The 20,999-nt window shown below is 50.6% G+C and overlaps 1 protein-coding gene across 9 annotated transcripts in view; it reads right to left on the bottom strand.

Moving 5' to 3' along the window:
• Window positions 1-20,999, bottom strand: part of CEP350 (centrosomal protein 350) — a 172,718-nt gene that overhangs the window by 135,570 nt on the left and 16,149 nt on the right. For all 9 annotated transcript variants that reach the window (XM_075320581.1, XM_075320582.1, XM_075320589.1 and 6 more), the window contains exons 2-5: window positions 7,599-7,681; window positions 6,210-6,253; window positions 4,245-4,359; window positions 2,133-2,298 (exon numbers count right to left, since the gene is read on the bottom strand). In XM_075320581.1, the coding sequence (XP_075176696.1) occupies window positions 2,133-2,298; window positions 4,245-4,359; window positions 6,210-6,253; window positions 7,599-7,677 (404 nt within the window). In that variant the 5' untranslated portion in view covers window positions 7,678-7,681. The remainder of the gene's footprint in view (window positions 1-2,132; window positions 2,299-4,244; window positions 4,360-6,209; window positions 6,254-7,598; window positions 7,682-20,999) is intronic.

Below are 20,999 nucleotides of genomic sequence, written 5' to 3'. Positions count from 1 at the left end.
TATATATATTATATATATATATATATATATATATATATATATATATATATATATATATATATATATATATATATATATATATAACTAGAAAATCAGTAACATGATAAAAAATAAACTGAAAACGTATTGAACAGTAATGTCAACGCTCCAGGATCATCCCCGAATAAGCCGGGTATCAATTTGATTTGATGGATTGATTGGGTTGATACCAGGCTTAATAGGGGTGAGCTCTGTGTCGAGCCACCGTTCGTTGTAGAGGTGGTTTATTCCCCCCCCGATGAGCGATTGAAGCAAAACGCGTCGGGAGGCGCCTGGATTGAACACAAGGGTCAGTCACAACAGGGCCAGTTGTAAGGGTGGGAGTCTGTGGGGAATAGAAGGGTCAGCTTAGTCCCTGATAGGGATAGTGACCGCACCTCCACCACCGTCTTTTCGTGGCATTTGGACCAAAGGTTACAGGAGAGGTCAGATCCATTATCTGAGATAAGACGACTGGGGAGAGATTATACTGCTATTAAGTGGTTCTTTTTGTACAAATTTTTTGGTATCATACATGACATGTACTGTGTTAAAGGGCATTGTTAATATCTAGGACAATTTATATTAACCCCTTCAGCCCCAGAGCACATTCAGTTTTTGTTTTTTGCTCCCCTTCTTCCGAGAGCCGTACCTTTTTTATTTTTCCGTCAATCTTGCCATATGAGGGCTTGGTTTTTGCGGGACAAGTTGTACTTTTAAATGAAACCATAAGTTTTACCATATGGTGTACTGGAAAACAGCAAAAAAAATCCAAGTGTGGAAAAACTGCAAAAAAAAGTGTGATGGCACAATAGTTTTTGGGATGTTTTATTCACGGTGTTCACTATATGGTAAAACTGATGTGTGGGTATGATGCCTGAGGTCGGTGCGAGTTTGTAGACACCAAACATGTTTAGGTTTACTTTTATCTAAGGGGTTAAAAAAAATTCACAAGCTTGTCCAATAAAAGTGGCGCACGTTTTGCGCCATTTTCCGAAACACGTAGCGTTCTTATTTTTTCGGATCTATGGCTCAGTGATGGCTTATTTTTTGTGTCTCGAGCTGACGTTTCTAATGGTACCATTTTTGCGCAGATGCTACGTTTTGATCGCCTGTTATTGCATTTTAAGTAAAACTTGCGGCGACCAAAAAACGTAATTTTGGCGTTTGGAATTTTTTTACCACTACGCCGTTTACCAATCAGATTAATTGATTTTATATTTTGATAGATCGGGCATTTCTGAACGCGGCGATACCAAATATGTGTATATTTATTTATTTTTAACCCTTTAATTTTCAATGGGGTGAAAGGGGGGTGATTTGAACTTTTAGGGGTTTTTTTTTACATTTTTTAAAACTTTTTTTTAAATTTTTTTTTATTTTACTAGTCCCCCTAGGGGGCTATAGCGATCAGCAATCCGATCGCTGCTGATCACAGCTATACAGCTGTAAACAGCAGATTCAGTCACTTCCTGTTTCTCTCTACTCCCGGCCAAGGGAAAACTAAAGTAAAACTTCATAGCTGCAGGCGTCATCACATGACCCTGTGCTACTATGGCAACCACCGAAAGTCACGTGATCACGCAGGCGACTTCCGGTGGGGGCGGCGGTAAGTAAAAATCATGGCCGCGCGTATATAGATCTCGCTGCCAGACTTTGGCAGCGAGATTTAAGGGGTTAAATGTTGCGAGTGGAAGCGATTCCACTCGCAACATGCAGGCACATGTCAGCTGTTGAAAACAGGAGGGGGTGGGGCTTAACGGCACACGATCCATGACGGATATATCTGTCCATGGTCGTGAAGGGGTTAAAGCTCGGCAGATGTTGCTGGAGTTTTTATCATCACCATTTAGGGGACATATAATATAACAATCCACAAATGATGCATGAATGTGCTGTGCAGTATAAATGTTACCTTCATCTATAGGTTACTAATCCGGTTGCATGTGCTACTGTTGTAAAACCATAAAATAAGTAGTAATGAAAAAAATATATAACTACCTTTCCTGCAGTGCCGGATTACTTTTTTTTTTATATATATATATTTTTTCACACTCATACAACATGACTTAATAAAACTTTCATTCCAGCCCTGTGCAGTATTGTGTCCTCACCGGTACGAAGCCAGAGGTTCCCGGAAACCAACACGACAGGAGCCTTTAACATTGCTGTCCAAGGTAGTGACGCGCAAGGGGCTGCGAGACGACCGCTCTCTGCCAGGCTTGGCGGGCTGGGAATGTTTGCTGTGGTGAGCGCTGGAGTCCTCATGGTATCGACCATCTACAGACAAATAATAAAAAAAAAAAAGTTATTTCCCTTGTTTTAATAAGTTATGTAACTGCACAGAGGTGTTTGGTAGTAATCAGTGGGCACTACCATGCTCGGGTGCTCAGTACTGGTAACTAGTGATTAGCGGGCACTACCATGCTCGGGTGCTCAGTACTAGTAACTAGTGATGAGCGGGCACTACCATGCTCGGGTGCTCAGTACTGGTAACTAGTGATGAGCGGGCACTACCATGCTCGGGTGCTCTGTACTGGTAACTAGTGATGAGCGGGCACTACAATGCACGGATGCTCAGTATTGGTAACTAGTAATGAGCGGGCACTACCATGCACGGATGCTCAGTATTGGTAACTAGTGATGAGCGGGCACTACCATGCTCGGGTGCTCAGTACTGGTAACTAGTGATGAGCGGGCACTACCATGCTCAGGTGCTCAGTAGTGGTAACTAGTGATGAGCGGGCACTACCATGCTCAGATGCTCAGTAGTGGTAACTAGTAATGAGCGGGCACTACCATGCACGGATGCTCAGTACTGGTAACTAGTGATGAGCGGGCACTACCATGCTCGGGTGCTCAGTACTCGTACCTAGTGATGAGCGGGCACTACCATGCTCGAGTGCTCAGTACTGGTAACTAGTGATGAGCGGGCACTACCATGCTCGGGTACTCTGTACTGGTAACTAGTGATGAGCGGGCACTACCATGCTCGGGTGCTCAGTACTGGTAACTAGTGATGAGCGGGCACTACCATGCTCGGGTGCTCAGTACTAGTAACTAGTGATGAGCGGGCACTACCATGCTCGGGTGCGCAGTACTGGTAACTAGTGATGAGCGAGCACTACCATGCTCGGGTGCTCAGTACTGGTAACTAGTGATGAGCGGGCACTACCATGCTCGGGTGCTCAGTACTGGTAACTAGTGATGAGCGGGCACTACCATGCTCGGGTGCTCAGTACTGGTAACTAGTGATGAGCGGGCACTACCATGCTCGGGTGCTCAGTAGTGGTAACTAGTGATGAGCGGGCACTACCATGCTCGGGTGCTCAGTACTAGTAACTAGTGATGAGCGGGCACTACCATGCTCGGGTGCTCAGTACCTGTAACTAGTGATGAGCGGGCACTACCATGCACGGATGCTCAGTACTGGTAACTAGTGATGAGTGGGCACTACCATGCTCGGGTGCTCAGTACTAGTAACTAGTGATGAGCGGGCACTACCATGCTCGGGTGCTCAGTACCTGTAACTAGTGATGAGCGGACACTACCATGCTCGGGTGCTCAGTACCTGTAACTAGTGATGAGCGGGCACTACCATGCTCAGGTGCTCAGTACTGGAAACTAGTGATGAGCGGGCACTACCATGCTCGGGTGCTCAGTACTGGTAACTAGTGATGAGCGGGCACTACCATGCACGGATGCTCAGTACTGGTAACTAGTGATGAGCGGGCACTACCATGCACGGATGCTCAGTACTGGTAACTAGTGATGAGCGGGTTAGGGTTATCACTAGTTACCAGTACTGAGCACCCGAGCATGGTAGTGCCCGCTCATCATTAGTTACCAGTACTGAGCACCCGAGCATGGTAGTGCCCGCTCATCATTAGTTACCAGTACTGAGCACCCGAGCATGGTAGTGCCCGCTCATCATTAGTTACCAGTACAGAGCACCCGAGCATGGTAGTGCCCGCTCATCATTAGTTACCAGTACTGAGCACCCGAGCATGGTAGTGCCCACTCATCATTAGTTACCAGTACCCAGCACCAGAATAGTTTATGATCCTGTATAAATGTAGAATCATAGCACTTACAGAGGACGGCACGCTTACAGAGGACGGCACGCTTACAGAGGACGGCACGCTTACAGAGGACGGCACGCTTACAGAGGACGGCACGCTTACAGAGGACGGCACGCTTACAGAGGACGGCACGCGTGCACCTACCCTTTCTACTTATCTTCCGAGTCGCACTGCTTCCTGCTCTTTTGGCGTCCATGATGGGGTCATACACTGCACTGATCGTGGGGGCCACATCCAGCTTATTGTTATTCTGCCTGAGCTGAGGGGTGACAAATACACATCGAAAGATGAAACGATTGCACATGGAAAACCAACAGCAGCAGACAAATGTAGCAGCCATGATAAAGTGTAGAGGAAGCCTGGCGACTGCTCTGCCCGTCTAATAGGCGTTAGATCCTCACCATATTAGCGAGGTTGTCCACACTTCTCCGTGCAGCGTTCCTCACACACTGACCAGCTCCTCTGTCCACACAATGGTGGCTGGTGGAGCCAAGTGCCCAGACCTGTCTATCAGCCTCACCCCGGATGGACAGGTCTGGGCAGATGCTCCCCACCAGCCATTGTAGGGACAGAGGAGCTGCTGAGAAACAAAGACCCCAGAAAAGAAGAATCCTTAAGGAAACCCCTATGTAAAAATGATTTTTAGCCCACAATACATGCATTTAAGTATAAGAAAGACCAAAAGATGGCCAACGTCTGGACGATCTATGCTCGCAGATGGGCAACATTCATTATTAGTGGGTTGTGCAGAGACCTGCCTTGTTACAGAGCCCCCCCACGTGTGGTCCGTAGAGATAACGCTTAGTCCCATTCTCTTTAATAGAGCAGAGCAGCAATGCAGGATACAGCCCTGGAGTAAAGCGGTTTAAGGAAGAAGGTAGCCATTATTTTTTTTAACCCTATACAACCCCTCAAGTCCGGCTCTGCCCCCAGCAGGCTTCTCCCAGTGCCGCTGCATGTGGTTGACAGATCTCTGGCTATGGGAGAGACCTCCTGGATGAAGCATTTAGGTTACGAAACGCGCGTCAGGTGCATGGGGATGCTGCCCTGTTACCCTGGCTTTGGACTCTGTATGCTGGTAATTCTTTTGAATATATGATGTAATGCTTGTTTATACACAAATTTCTCACACCTGAGTATATAAATTCATGTCCTATAGATCATATATGGTCTAGGTGATACTTATGTTGCATTTTCTTCATCACCATTTAATTTATACAGCTTATAATGATGGGTCCTTAATGTATACCAGGGTTGGTGCCAGGTCCCCCATATCAATACCATCCATCTCTTGGGTTGTTCCATTCTTTTGAGACTGGTTTTAATTATTTTTTTTTGGATAATAAAGATTACATATTATTGAATTCTGGCTTGTATTGTTTTGTGGTGTTTATTCTATGGGAGAGACCTGTCAATCACCTACATTGGAGCCGGAGTAATCTAGTCTTCGGCTATAGATATAATCTATACATATGATACTTTCCCCCAGAAACAGCGCCTCCCCGGACTATGGGTTGTGTCAGGTCATGTCTTTTGAACCATCTCCCGACCTCTGGACAGAGGTGCCGCTATTTTTAGAGGGGGGCGGCCAACCAAACGTTTTACCTTACAGAAGATTATTTAGACTGGATTCAATTGTAGCAAATCCTCAGCTGTGAGAAGCATTAGGTGTGAAAGGTCAGATATACTCCAGAGTTGCAGGACATAATGCTATAGATTCCCGCAGAGGCAATAAGGCGTGGTACTCGCAGCAGCAATAAGGCGTGGTACTCGCAGCAGCAATAAGGCGTGGTACTCGCAGCAGCAATAAGGCGTGGTACTCGCAGCAGCAATAAGGCGTGGTACTCGCAGCAGCAATAAGGCGTGGTACTCGCAGCAGCAATAAGGCGTGGTACTCGCAGCAGCAATAAGGCGTGGTACTCACAGCAGCAATAAGGAATAAGGCGTGGTACTCGCAGCAGTAATAAGGCGTGGTACTCACAGCAGCAATAAGGAATAAGGCGTGGTACTCGCAGCAGCAATAAGGAATAAGGCGTGGTACTCGCAGCAGCAATAAGGCATAAGGCGTGGTACTCGCAGCAGCAATAAGGCATAAGGCGTGGTACTCACAGCAGCTCGAGTGTTAGAAATGGTCTTCAGCGCTTTGCTTATTTCTGTGAAGATAAGACACATGCGTTAGGGCAGTCCCATCCGCTGCCGGATAATGTCACATTTCTGCAGTAACGTGTATAGAGAAAGGGACCGTCGCTCCTGTCGCCCCCTGGATATAATCTGCAGTAACAAGTATAGAGAAGGGGACCGTCGCTCCTGTCGCCCCTGGATATAATCTGCAGTAACGAGTATAGAGAAGGGGACCGTCGCTCCTGTCGCCCCTGGATATAATCTGCAGTAACGAGTATAGAGAAGGGGACCGTCGCTCCTGTCGCCCCCTGGATATAATCTGCAGTAACGAGTATAGAGAAGGGGACCGTCGCTCCTGTCGCCCCCTGGATATAATCTGCAGTAACGAGTATAGAGAAGGGGACCGTCGCTCCTGTCGCCCCCTGGATATAATCTGCAGTAACGAGTATAGAGAAGGGGACCGTCGCTCCTGTCGCCCCTGGATATAATCTGCAGTAACGAGTATAGAGAAGGGGACCGTCGCTCCTGTCGCCCCCTGGATATAATCTGCAGTAACGAGTATAGAGAAGGGGACCGTCGCTCGTGTCGCCCCCTGGATATAATCTGCAGTAACGAGTATAGAGAAGGGGACCGTCGCTCGTGTCGCCCCCTGGATATAATCTGCAGTAACGAGTATAGAGAAGGGGACCGTCGCTCGTGTCGCCCCCTGGATATAATCTGCAGTAACGAGTATAGAGAAGGGGACCGTCGCTCCTGTCGCCCCTGGATATAATCTGCAGTAACGAGTATAGAGAAGGGGACCGTCGCTCCTGTCGCCCCTGGATATAATCTGCAGTAACGAGTATAGAGAAGGGGACCGTCGCTCCTGTCGCCCCTGGATATAATCTGCAGTAACGAGTATAGAGAAGGGGACCGTCGCTCCTGTCGCCCCTGGATATAATCTGCAGTAACGAGTATAGAGAAGGGGACCGTCGCTCGTGTCGCCCCCTGGATATAATCTGCAGTAACGAGTATAGAGAAGGGGACCGTCGCTCCTGTCGCCCCCTGGATATAATCTGCAGTAACGAGTATAGAGAAGGGGACCGTCGCTCCTGTCGCCCCCTGGATATAATCTGCAGTAACGAGTATAGAGAAGGGGACCGTCGCTCCTGTCGCCCCCTGGATATAATCTGCAGTAACGAGTATAGAGAAGGGGACCGTCGCTCCTGTCGCCCCCTGGATATAATCTGCAGTAACGAGTATAGAGAAGGGGACCGTCGCTCGTGTCGCCCCCTGGATATAATCTGCAGTAACGAGTATAGAGAAGGGGACCGTCGCTCCGGTCGCCCCCTGGATATAATCTGCGGGATTCAGCACGGACATATAACCCCAGCCTACCGTGTAGAGTCTCTGCAGGCGGATGAGGAGGTCGCTCCTGGGTAAAAGTTGATGTCTTCCAGAAATTCTTCTCAGCCATTCATCTACAAGTGACAGAAAAAAAACCCAAAAAATAAATATTAAAGCAAAAGAGTAACGTCCTGATTTTAACGGTGGAAAGTGAGAGTTATAATGTTGCACCCAGCTACACGACCCCCACCTCCCAGAGCAGAGCACTGGCCAAAGTGTCACAAGATCCACGGGGACGGAGGCGCCTGCGACAGCTGCTCCGGACCGGGATCCAATGCTGGGGGATTACTCGGGGCCAGCAGCCAGCAGGCGTGTAACATGACATGCCGGGGCTCTGCTGCTGCCTCCGGGCAGAAATATAAACGGGCATTAACGTATCTGAACCTTTCACATTCTCTAACAATTTATATTAATATAACAATATTTATTCATTTATATAGCGCTTTACACACATTGTGAGCCACGATGGGGACAGTATTGCCAATCTAGAGTCCCTATCTGTATGTCTTTGGAGTGTGGGAGGAAACCGGAGACCCCAGAGGAAACCCACGCAAACACGGGGAGAACATACAAACTGCTTGCAGGTGGTGTCCTTGGTGGGAGCTGAACCCAGGACCCCAGCGCTGCAAGACGGCAGTGCTAACCACCGAGCCGCCAATAGACGGCAGTGCTAACCACCGAGCCGCCAATAGACGGCAGTGCTAACCACCGAGCCGCCAATAGACGGCAGTGCTAACCACCGAGCCGCCAATAGACGGCAGTGCTAACCACCGAGCCGCCAATAGACGGCAGTGCTAACCACCGAGCCGCCAATAGACTGCAGTGCTAACCACCGGGCCGCCAACAAAACGGCAGTGCTAACCACCGAGCCGCCGACGGCAGTGCTAACCACCGAGCCGCCGACGGCAGTGCTAACCACCGAGCCGCCGACGGCAGTGCTAACCACCGAGCCGCCGACGGCAGTGCTAACCACCGAGCCGCCGACGGCAGTGCTAACCACCGAGTCGCCAACAGACGGCAGTGCTAACCACCGAGCCGCCAACAGACGGCAGTGCTAACCACCGAGCCGCCAACAGACGGCAGTGCTAACCACCGAGCCGCCAACAGACGGCAGTGCTAACCACCGAGCCGCCAACAGACGGCAGTGCTAACTACCGAGCCGCCAATAGACGGCAGTGCTAACCACCGAGCCGCCAATAGACGGCAGTGCTAACCACCGAGCCGCCACAAGACTGCAGTGCCAAACCACCGAGCCACCACAAGACTGCAGTGCTAACCACCGAGCCACCACAAGACTGCAATGCTAACCACCGAGCCGCCACAAGACTGCAGTGCTAACCACCGAGCCACCACAAGACTGCAATGCTAACCACCGAGCCGCCACAAGACTGAAGTGCCAAACCACCGAGCCACCACAAGACTGCAGTGCTAACCACCGAGCCACCACTAGACTGCAATGCTAACCACCGAGCCACCACTAGACTGCAATGCTAACCACTGAGCCACCGCGCTGCCCTTTTTAAACGGTTTTGTTTTTTCCTGAAAAAAATAACCCACAACAATTTGGCCGGCAATTGCCACAGAGCGTCTGTCTAATAGGGTCATAGTGAGACGTCCACACAACTGGTAGTAAGATTAGAGAAGGCAATGTGAGCAAATATGTAGTTTCAAGATTTATAGGGGCTGTCCGCTGAAAATAATATTGATCAGTGGAGGCCAAACCGCTGAGACCCCCACCGATTGGCAGACAAAGTACCTTAACTGGGATTAAGTCCCACAGAGAATGAATGGAGCAACGGTCTCATCCTATGTAATGCATGCGCAGTAGCCTCGGCGCCCCCTACGTGCTGTGTATGCAGCAGGGTCTCGGCGCCCCCTACGTGCTGTGTATGCAGCAGGGTCTCGGCGCCCCCTACGTGCTGTGTATGCAGCAGGGTCTCGGCGCCCCCTACGTGCTGTGTATGCAGCAGGGTCTCGGCCTCCCCTACGTGCTGTGTATGCAGCAGGGTCTCGGCCTCCCCTACGTGCTGTGTATGCAGCAGGGTCTCGGCCTCCCCTACGTGCTGTGTATGCAGCAGGGTCTCGGCCTCCCCTACGTGCTGTGTATGCAGCAGGGTCTCGGCCTCCCCTACGTGCTGCGTATGCAGCAGGGTCTCGGCATCTCCTACGTGATGCGTATACAGCAGGGTCTCGGCGTCTCCTACGTGATATGTATACAACAGGGTCTCGGCGTCTCCTACGTGAGACTTGCACTGTAATATTCAGTGGCGAGTTCTCTTTAAACTTTAATCGTAAAGAGCTAACTGCGCTCCAGACCGACACAAATCTGGAATAGCAGTTGCGAGCCCCAATAACATCAATATCCCCTAACATCACACACCTCACCAAAAAGAAGCAGCTCCAGCCACCACAGTAGGGTGAGATAATGAAAAGTTTGACCAAATATAGCAGGATAAATTTCATGATGATAACTTTCTATATCCCCCAAATGATGTTATAGATATGTAAGTGGCCCCTGGCAGAAAAAAAGGTTCCCCCCACCCCTGCTGTAGACCCCAAGCTGAATATACCAATTGTATGGGTGGGGATACAGGATCAGGGAATCCATGTATGCATGTGTTCTTTATATTATAGACTAATGATCACTTTATAACCAGATGCACTGAGTTTATCTAGGGTAATGTTAGTGATTTTCTCTGGATCGGATCATGTACGTTTAGTATTGTTTTATTTTTTAAAACTTCAGTAATAGTGAGTTTATTGCGTTCTACATTTCAGGTCCTGCACTCCTTTCCTTTCCTTATATGTAACAAGAAACCCCCGCGGCTTCACTCCTGGAAAGAAGGGAATTTTGTTTACTTACCGTAAATTCCTTTTCTTCTAGCTCCAATTGGGAGACCCAGACAATTGGGTGTATAGCTATTGCCTCTGGAGGCCACACAAAGTATTACACTTAAAAGTGTAAGGCCCCTCCCCTTCTGGCTATACACCCCCAGTGGGATCACTGGCTCACCAGTTTTAGTGCCAAAGCAAGAAGGAGGAAAGCCAATAACTGGTTTAAAGACCAATTCAATCCGAGGAAACATCGGAGAACTGAACCATACCACATGAACAACATGTGTACCCGAAAAAACAGAAAAACCCCGAGAAAACAGGGCGGGTGCTGGGTCTCCCAATTGGAGCTAGAAGAAAAGGAATTTACGGTAAGTAAACAAAATTCCCTTCTTCTTTGTCGCTCCATTGGGAGACCCAGACAATTGGGATGTCCAAAAGCAATCCCTGGGTGGGTAAAAGAATACCTCATGATAGGGCCGTCAAACGGCCCTCTCCTACAGGTGGCCAACCGCCGCCTGAATGACTTATCTACCTAGGCTGGCGTCTGCCGAAGCGTAGGTATGCATCTGATAATGCTTGGTAAAAGTAAGTAGACTCGACCAGGTGGGTGCCTGACACACCTGCTGAGCCGTAGCCTGGTGCCGTAATGCCCAGGATGCACCCACGGCTCTGGTAGAATGGGCCTTCGGCCTTGAGAGAACCAGAAGCCCAGTAGAACTGTAGGTTTCAAGAATTGGTTCCTCGAGCCCCCGAGCAAGGGTGGATCTGTAAGCTTGCGACTGTTTACGCCGACCAGCGACAAGGACAAAGAGTGCATCCGGGTGGCGCAGGAGCGCCATGCGGGAAGTAGAACCTGAGTGCTCTCACCAGAACCAACAGATGCAAATCTTTCTGAAATTGATGGACTGGACGAGGACACAAAGAAGGTGAGGTGATATCCTGATTGATATGAAAATGGGATACCACCTTAGGGAGAAATTCCGGAACCGGACGCAGAACTACCCTGTCCTGGTGAAGGACCAGGAAGGGAGTTTGTATGAGAGCGTTGCTAGCTCGGAAACTCTCCTAAGAGACGAGACCGTTACTAGAAGGCCACTTCCCGTGAAAAACGGGAAGGGAGACATCCTTCAAAGGCTCGAAAGGCGGCATCTGGAGAGCAATTAGAACCTTGTTCAGATCTCAGGGCTCTAACGGCCGCTTGTACGGAGTGCTGAGAAGACAAACTCCCCGTAGGAACGTGCGTACCTGAGGAAGTCGTCGTTTCTGAAAAAATACAGATAGCGCCGAGACTTGTCCCTAAAGGGAAGTGAGCGACAACCCATTTTCCTACCTAGATTGCAGGAAGGAAGGAAACATAGACGATGCAACCGGCCAGGGAGAAACACCCTGCGCCGAGCACCGAGATAAGAACATCTTCCACGTCCTGTGGTCAATCTTGGCGGACGTTGGTATGCTAGCCTGTCTCATGGTGGCAACCACGTCCTGAGGTAATCCTGACGACACTAGGTTCCAGGACTCAATGCCACACCATCCGGTTGAGGGCCGTAGAATTCAAATGGAAGAATGGCCCTTGAGACAGCCAGTCTGATTGGTCTGGTAGTGCCCCCGGTTAGCCTACCGTGAGGCACCACAGAACCGAGTACCACAACATCCTCGGCCAATTTGTAGCGACGAGGATGGCGCGGCCGCAGTCGGTCTTGATCTAGCGCAGTACTCTGGGCAACAATGCCAGAGGTGGCACCTAAGGTAGCTGGAACTGCGACCAATGCTGAACTAAGGCGTTTGCCGCCAGAGCTCGATGATTGTGAAACCGTGCCATGAAGCTGGCACATTGTTGTTGTGCCGTGACGCCATTAGATCGACGTCCGGCCTCTGTCAGCGGCGCCAGATCTCCTGAAACCCGTCCGGGTGAGGAGACCATACTCTTTCGGCCACACCTCAGCGACTTAGGAAGTCAGCTTCCTAGTTTCCACACTTGGGATGTGAATTGTGGATATGGTGGATGCCGTGTCTTCCACCCACATCAGAACCTGCCGGACTTCCTGGAAGGCTTGCCGGTTGCGCGTTCTTCCTTGGTGGTTGATGTATGCCACCGCTGTGGAGCTGTCCGACTGAAGTCGGATATGCTTGCTTTCCAGCCGCTGTTGGAAGGATTGTAGGGCAAGATACACTGCTCTGTGTTCAAGAACATTGATCTGAAGAGTGGACTCTTGCTGAGTCCACGTACCCTGAGCGCTGTAGTGGAGAAAAACTGCTCCCCACCCTGATAGACTCGCGTCTGTCGTAACTATCGCCCAGGACGGGGATAGGAAGGACCTTCTTTTTGACCAAGAGGTGAGAAGAAGCCACCACCGTAGAGATTCCTTGGCCGCCTGAGAAAGAACGACGACTCTGTTGAGGGACGTCGACTCCTCGTCCCATTGGCGGAGAATGTCCCATTGTAGTGGACGCAGTAAAACTGCGCGAAAGGAACTGCCTCCATTGCTACCATCTTACGTAGGAAGTGCATGAGGCGTCTCAATGTGTGCGACTGGTTCTTAAAGAAGAGCTTGCAGCCCGTAGTGAATGCTGTTTGTCTAGCGGCAGCTTCACTATCGCTGAGAGAGTAAGAAACTCTATGCCTAGATATGTTATCGATAGGGTCGGGGTCGGATCTGACTTTAAAAAGTTGATGATCCACCCAAAACTCTAGAGAGTCTCCAGCGCAACGTTCGGGCAGTGTTGGCATGTTTCCTAAGAGAGTGCCTTGACAAGTAGATCGTCTAAATACGGGACCACAGAGTGACCCTGAGAGTGCAGGACTGTGACTACTGGTGCCCTGACCTTGGCGAAGACCAGTTGGACTGTCGCTAGCCGGAAGGTAGAGCTACGAACAGAGGGTGTTCGTCTCCTATAACGAAGCGTAGAAACGCTAGTGCTCTGGATCAATCGGCACGTGTGGATAAGCATCCTTGATGCCTAATGATGCCAGGAAATATCCTTGGGACCTTGAGGCGATGACATGGCGGAGGGATTCCATCCGGAACCGCCTGGTGTCCACGAGCTTGCTGAGCATTCTTAGATCCAGAACGGGACGGAACGGCCCGTTGTTATAGGTACCGCAAAGAATTTGGGGTAAAAACCGTGACCTTGTTCCTGAAGAGGAACGGGGGTCATCACTCTTTCTGCCTATAGAGTGCACCCTGTTTGCAGAAGAGCAGCGGCCCGGCCGGGAGGTGGAGAAATTCTGAAGAATCGAGTTGGAGGACGAGAAGTGAGCTCTATCCTGTACCCGTGAGACAGAATGTCTCACACTCAATGGTCATTGACCTATGGCAGCTAAATATCGCCAAGGCGGGAGAGCCTGCTACCGACCGAGGCCGCAAGTCATGAGGAAGCCGCCTTGGAAGCGGGTTTTCAGACTGTCGCTTTTTTGGGCGAGACTGATCCCGCTAAGAATCTTAGCTCCTCTGATCCTTTTGAGTCCACATTGGACGAGGAAAAATGGGACCTGCCCTAGCCTCGAAAAGGCCGAAAACCCCGACTGCCTCTTGCTCTGTTGGGGTTTGTTGTGTCCGGGCTGAGGAAAGGATGAATCCTTACCCCTGGACTGTTTGATGGTTACATCCAACGCTCACCAAACAGTCGGTCTCGCGTAAGAAACAAATGCAGACATTTGAGAGGTTAAGGATGCCACCTGCGGCACAGATGTACGTGTAACCGTGTCAATCTGTGTAAGACAAGCTGAAATAGCTTGGAGTGCCCCAAGGGAGAGAATGCCGGAGCCAACGGTGCGCCGACAGCCTCATAGATGGCTTTCGACCAGAGATCCATCTGTCTGTCAGTGGCATCTTTGAGTTTGCAGTTCCATCTCCCACTGCAACTATGGATCTAGCTACAAGCCTGGAGATTGGAGGATGCCGCTCGGGACATTGGGTCCAGTCCTTGACCAAGTCAGGGGACAGGGATAACGTGTATCCTAAGCCGTTTGGAGAAGCGCATATCTGGATAAGCGTGGTGTTCCTGGACTGCCTCTCTGAAGGCAGAGTGGTCCAGAAAAATACGTGAAGCTGACTCCTCCACTGGAGGAGCTGTGAGAAATAACCCACATTCTATAGATGGACGCTATAAGATTATTTACTATGGCGTCACAATCAGGTGTATCCAGATTGAGAGCGGTCTCAGGATCAGAATCCTGAGCCGCTACTTCCGCCTCATTACACAGCGAGTCCTTCTGTTAGGACCCTGATGAAACCGAGGCCGCTCATAGCGAGCCCACTTAGGCTGTCTGGGACTGACGTCCGTGCAGAGCCGTGACTCTGGGATGCGTGTGACATTCCCGGAGCTGTTAGTTATTCACACTGAGGGGGGCCATGGATCAATGATTCAACAGTGCCCATATTGTGAGAGACATGTCCGGACTGCTAGGCTTCTAGTATCATAGCCATAGTCTCAGAAAAACTGTCAGTAAATACTGCAGACACCGTCCTCATCCCCTGGCCATTAGTGCATACAATGGGAGTCTATGTACCTGCCGGCCGTATAGCCGTACATGCTGTACCAGCTGTATAGAAAAACATGTGGTTCTGCACCTTTGTTTTACACAGAGAATATGCTGATAACTCCTCCGCATAATCCAGGAGGGTATATACAACGTGCGACCAAACAGTGCAATGTATATAGTACAAGCATATCTATAAGTGCACTTCTGCACTAGTGGGGTTAGCACCACAGGTGCTGCTTAACGCATGTTACAGCGATTGTGTGACTATCAGAATGCCAGGGTCTTCCACACTTGTCTCTGTATCGTACAGAAACTGACACTAATGGCTGCCGGTGTCCTTGTAGAGAAGGAAGCCGTGGGCGTGCCTGAGAAAGTGCGGGAATCCGGATTCACAGTGCACACAGTGAGAGGGGTGGAGTATGCAAAACATACTCCAGCTCTCAGCTCTGCTCTATGCAGCGTCACGCCCCTACCCTGACTGTCAGGGTTGTGGGCGGTAACGAAGGGAGACTAGGCCCAGAAGCCGGGGACTCGAGTTAACAGCGCGGCCGCCGTAAAAGCGCGGGCCGCGCTGAAGTCCCCGGCGCACCACAAGTGCCAGCCGCGCCGCAGTTCCAGCGGCCGGCGCGACCGATTCATAGAAGTGGCCAGCGTCCCGCCCCTCTCCTGACTGGCAGGTCTGGGGGCGGGAACGAACGGAAGCAGGCCGCAAAAGCCGGGGACTCTAGTTATCAGCGCGGCCGCCGTAAAAGCGCGGGCCGCGCTGAAGTCCCCGGCGCACCACAAGTGCCAGCCGCGCCGCTGCCAGCGGCCGGCGCGACCGATTCCTGGAAGTGGCCAGCGTCCCGCCCCTCTCCTGATTGGCAGGTCTGGGGGCGGGAACGAACGGAAGCAGGCCGCAAAAGCCGGGGACTCTAGTTATCAGCGCGGCCGCCGTAAAAGCGCAGGCCGCGCTGAAGTCCCCGGCGCACTACAAGTGCCAGCCGCGCCGCAGTCCCAGCGGCCGGCGCGACCAATTCCCATAAGTGAGCCTGCTTCAGCAAAGCTGAATGAGGCCATGGCACAGGCGCCGCAGCGCTGATGTCCCCCGGCGCACTACAACACCCAGCATGCTGCGGTGTGAGCGCCAAATGCACGGGGACACAGAGTACCTTGAGGAAGCAGGGCCATGTCCCTGATGTACTCCGCTCCATCCAGCATCTTCTCCAGGGGCTGTAGATGGAGCACGGTCTCAGTGCCTGGAGACCGGTAAATCCCACTTCACCCAGAGCCCTGTAAAAAGGGATGGGGAAGGAATCAGCATGTGGGCTCCTGCCGCCGTACCCGCAATGGGTACCTCAACCTTACAAACACCTCCGACATACAGTGGGGTGAGAAGGGAGCATGCTGGGGACACTATATGTGTCCTCTTTTCTTCCATCCGACATAGTCAGCAGCTGCTGCTGACTAAAAAGTGGAGCTATGCGTGGATGTGTTGCCTCCTTCGCACAAAGCACAAAACTGGTGAGCCAGTGATCCCACTGGGGGTGTATAGCCAGAAGGGGAGGGGCCTTACACTTTTAAGTGTAATACTTTGTGTGGCCTCCAGAGGCAATAGCTATACACCCAATTGTCTGGGTCTCCCAATGGAGCGACAAAGAAATAATATGTTCCATCTAAGGCTACGTGCGCACAGTGCGTTTTTTGCGGCGTTTTTCGGGTGCGTTTTTGGGCTCAAAACTGCATGACTTTGCTTCCCCAGCAAAGTCTATGAGTTTTCATTTTTGCTGTCCGCACACAACTGTTTTTTTTTTAAGCTGCGTTTTTGAGCTTGAAAGAAAAAAAAAAAAAAAAAAAAGGACATGTCAGTTCTTTCCTGCGTTTTTCTGCGTTTTCCGCCCATGCAATGCATTGGAAAAACGCAGCAAAACGCAGAGATCAAAAACGCAGCAATACGCAGCCAAAAACGCACCAGATCGCGGTAAAAACGCATGCGTTGTTTGATGCGTTTGTGCGTTTTTAGCGGCCAAAAACGCACAAAAACGCAGCATCAAAAAAATGCAGCGTGCGCACATAGCCTTAGTTTTGCTTTCCAAGGTTAAGATTCAGTTTCACCCTGAAGTTACATCTTCAGCATTTAAAATTAGGGTTTTTTTTAACTCTACTTTGTTAGTTTAATGTTAGGAGTGGTTTGTTTACAGATTTGTCATATCCCTGCAACAACTACTTTATGAACTCATTTTTATTTAAATTCTAGAATTCACTCTCCATTATCTTTTAGGCCGGGACTCTCTTTGGTCACTTGTCTCAGCTGCTGGAGACCGCTTTGCTTTCTTAGCTTTTGACTTACGGTACCGTATTTTTCGCTTTATAAGACGCACCTGATTATAAGATGCACCCCCAAATTTGGTGAAGGAAAAGAGAAATTTTTTTTATTAATGTTAAATGGGGTCCGTCTTATAATGCCAGTGTCCGTCTAACAAATCATATAGGGTATATGTCCCTCATAGCCCCCCATCCTAAAATTAGCCCCCTTAATCTGGATATGGCCCCCTTATATTGACTATAGCCCTCAGTGATGGCACACGTCCTCTATGCATGGCCCCCTATGGATGGCCCATGGCCCCCTATGGATGGCACACGTCCCCCTGTGCTGCCCATGGCCCCCTATGGATGGCACACGTCCCCCTGTGTTTGATATGGCCCCCTATGGATGGCACACGTCCCCCTGTGTTTGATATGGCCCCCTATGGATGGCACATCTCCCCTGTGTTTGATATGGCCCCCTATGGATGGCACATCTCCCCTGTGTTTGATATGGCCCCCTATGGATGGCACATCTCCCCTGTGTTTGATATGGCTCCCATGCTGCTGCCCATAGTAAAATAAAAAACTCTTTACTTACCTTCACCAGCGCTGTCCTGCCTCGTGTCTCCCTCCGTGCTGCTGCACTTCCTGCGTCTCGGTGCCGGTCTTGTGATCGGCACAGCAGAGTGACATCTCTGCGTTCCTGATCACAGCGGCAGCAGGGAGACACCAGGAGATCAGCGCTGGAGGAGGTAAGTAAAGCTTTTCTTTGTCGCTCCATTGGGAGACCCAGACAATTGGGTGCATAGCTTCTGCCTCCGGAGGCCACACAAAGTATTACACTTTAAAAAGTGTAACCCCTCCCCTCTGCCTATACACCCTCCCGTGCATCACGGGCTCCTCAGTTTTATGCTTTGTGTGGAAGGAGGCACACATTCACTCATGCACTCATTTTAGTTACATCGGTTGGAAGAAAAGTGGGCCCCCGGCATGTTCCCTTCTCACCCCACTACGTCGGCGGTGCTGTTAAGGTTGAGGTACCCATTGCGGGTACAAAGGCCGGAGCCTCATGCCGTCTCCTTCACCATCCCTTAGCGGCTCTGGGAGAAGTGGGATCCTGAGCGGTCATCCATTCACTGGGACCGTGCTCCCTCCGCAGCCCCTGTGGGAATCTGTCGGACAGGAGTCTATTTATCCTCAGGGACCGGGCCCTACATCACTAAGGTACTCTGTGTCCCCATGGGGGATGTGCATGGAGCGCCTTCATCCCGGACGCTGCAGCAGCTGCTTATTGGTGACGGCCGGCGGACTTCCGCGCCGACCGCGCCTGCTTGTCGGCCGCGGTCTTAAATTTAGTCCCTGGCTTCAATTGCGGCCTAGTAGCAAAACTCCCGCCCCCGGGCCTGTCTATCAGGGGTAAGGGCGGGACTGCCGACCTGACGTCGGATGTGAGGGCCGGAGCATCCTGTATGTTTCCTCCCCCCTCACTGATCACTGTGGGGACTCCAGATTCCCGCACTTTTCTAGCGCCGCCCACGGCCCCACTCCTCCCCAGAGAGCTCCGGCAGCCATTTTTTTGGCATTCTGCCGGTGGAGGATTTCCAGGAAAGAGCTCTGCAACGCTGGGAGACCTAAGGCAGGGAATCTGGAGGACACACGCTCCGCTTTTTAGCGGTCGGTAAGCCACACCGGTCACCCGGTGCTGGTCCCCTTAGGGTGCCGGAATAGATACTATATATTTATATATTTCTGTTCGGTCGGGCTGTATACCCTTTCCCATATACCCTCAGTGATCACTCTCCTAGGAGACAACAGCATGTCGTCCACAAGGAGCAAGGGTGCCAAGGCACAGGGTTATTTTGCGACCTGTACCTCTTGTGCGGCTAAGTTACCTGCGGGTTCCACCTACCCTCACTGTGAGCAATGCTCAACCCCTGTTTTGCTTGCTCAGCCGGAGCCTCGGTCACTAGTGGGCCCCTCGGCTCAGGCAGACCCTCCTGCTTCCACTGTCCAGGCGGCAGGGACAGAGTTTGCCGCTTTTGCTGAAAAACTCTGAGTCACTTTCACAATCCATGGCTCAGTCTATGGACAAATGGTCTGCCAAGCTGCTTGAAGCTTTGCAGTCCAGACCGGTCCTTACACAGGCCCCGGGCCCTGTTGGATCGTCGCCTCCAGGCCCCTCTCTGTCCGCGCCGCAGCGCGTTCCCAGGGGGGGCCCTAGGTCTCACGTGGAGGACTCCTGCCCGGACCACAGTCCCAGACCGGCTAAGCGGGCTCGCTGGGAATCTTCCCCGACTTCTTCACGCTGCTCGGGTTCCCAGCTTGAGGACTCTCTGGTGGACGAGGCGGACGTCGCAGCTCAGGGCTCGGACCATGACGTTGCTCTCAATCTTGATACACCTGAGGGGGACGCCATAGTAAATGACCTTATCTCGTCCATCAACCAGGTGTTAGATATATCTCCCCCGCCGCCACCTGTAGAGGAGTCGGCTTCTCAGCAGGAGAAACACCAGTTTCGGTTCCCCAAATGTACACGGAGTGCGTTTTTCGATCACTCTAAGGCTATGTGCGCACTAGAAATGTGAAGTTTCTCAAGAAAAATTCTTGAGAAACTTCTGCCAGTGAAAGATTTCCGGACCTGCGGAAAAAATCCGCACCAAATCCGCATGCGGTTTTGCCGCGGATTTACCGCAGGTTTGTCCCTGCAATAAATAATAAAGATAATCGATAGACAGATAATGGATAGAGGGAAAGATGGATAGATGAATAGATAGATAGATAGAGGGATAGATAGATAGAGGGATAGATAGATAGATGAATAGATGAATAGATAGATAGAGGGATAGATAGATGAATAGATAGATAGATAGAGGGATAGATAGATAGATGAATAGATAGATAGATAGATAGAGGGATAGATAGATAGAGGGATAGATAGATAGAGGGATAGATGAGAAAAACCTATATAATGTTCCACCTCCCTGCATTTTCTAAGCTGGCACCCTTTAGTGACTTTCATGTGGCACTAAAGGGTGCTTAGCCTTGTATTTAGCCATAAAATAAATAATTAAAAAAAAACGACGTGAGGTCCCCCCATTTTTTGTAGCCAGCTAGGGTAAAGCAGACGGCTGCAGCCTGCAGACCACCGCTGGCAGCTTCACCTTGGCTGATAATCCAAAAGAGTGGGCACCCCACGCTGTTATTTTAAATTATATAAATAATTTAAAACAAAAAACGTGCGGTCCCCCCCATATTGGATCACCAGCCAAGGTAAAGCGGACAGCTGGGGTCTGATATTCTCAGACTAGGGAGGTCCACTGTTATTGGACACTCCCCAGCCTAAAAATAGCAGGCCGCAGCCGCCCCAGAAGTGGCGCATCCATTAGACGTGCCAATCCTGGCGCTTTGCCCCAGCTCATCCCGCGCCCTGGTGCGTTGGCAAACGGGGTAATATATGGGGTTGATGCCAGATGTGTAATGTCACCTGGCATCAAGCCCTGGGGTTGGTGAGGTCAGGCGTCTATCAGATACCCGACATCACCAACCCAGTCAGTAATAATAAAAAAATAGACAACAAAAAAAGTTTTATTTGAAAAAACACTCCCCACATTGTTCTTTTCAATAAATTGGTTAAAGAGGCTATCAATCCACGTCCGGCGTAATCCAATAAGGGGAGGGTCCCACGGCGATCCATACCATAGTCGCTGTCCCAGTCAATGAAGAATAGAATGTTCCCCATTGGCTGGGAGAGCAATGCAGTGACCTGAGCTAACATCAATAGGTCAGCT

The sequence above is a fragment of the Anomaloglossus baeobatrachus genome, chromosome 8, assembly GCF_048569485.1.
Source record: "Anomaloglossus baeobatrachus isolate aAnoBae1 chromosome 8, aAnoBae1.hap1, whole genome shotgun sequence".
NCBI classification, from domain to species: Eukaryota; Metazoa; Chordata; class Amphibia; order Anura; family Aromobatidae; genus Anomaloglossus; species Anomaloglossus baeobatrachus.
Note: the sequence above shows the minus strand (reverse complement) of the source record. Positions and strands in the feature narration are given on the sequence as shown.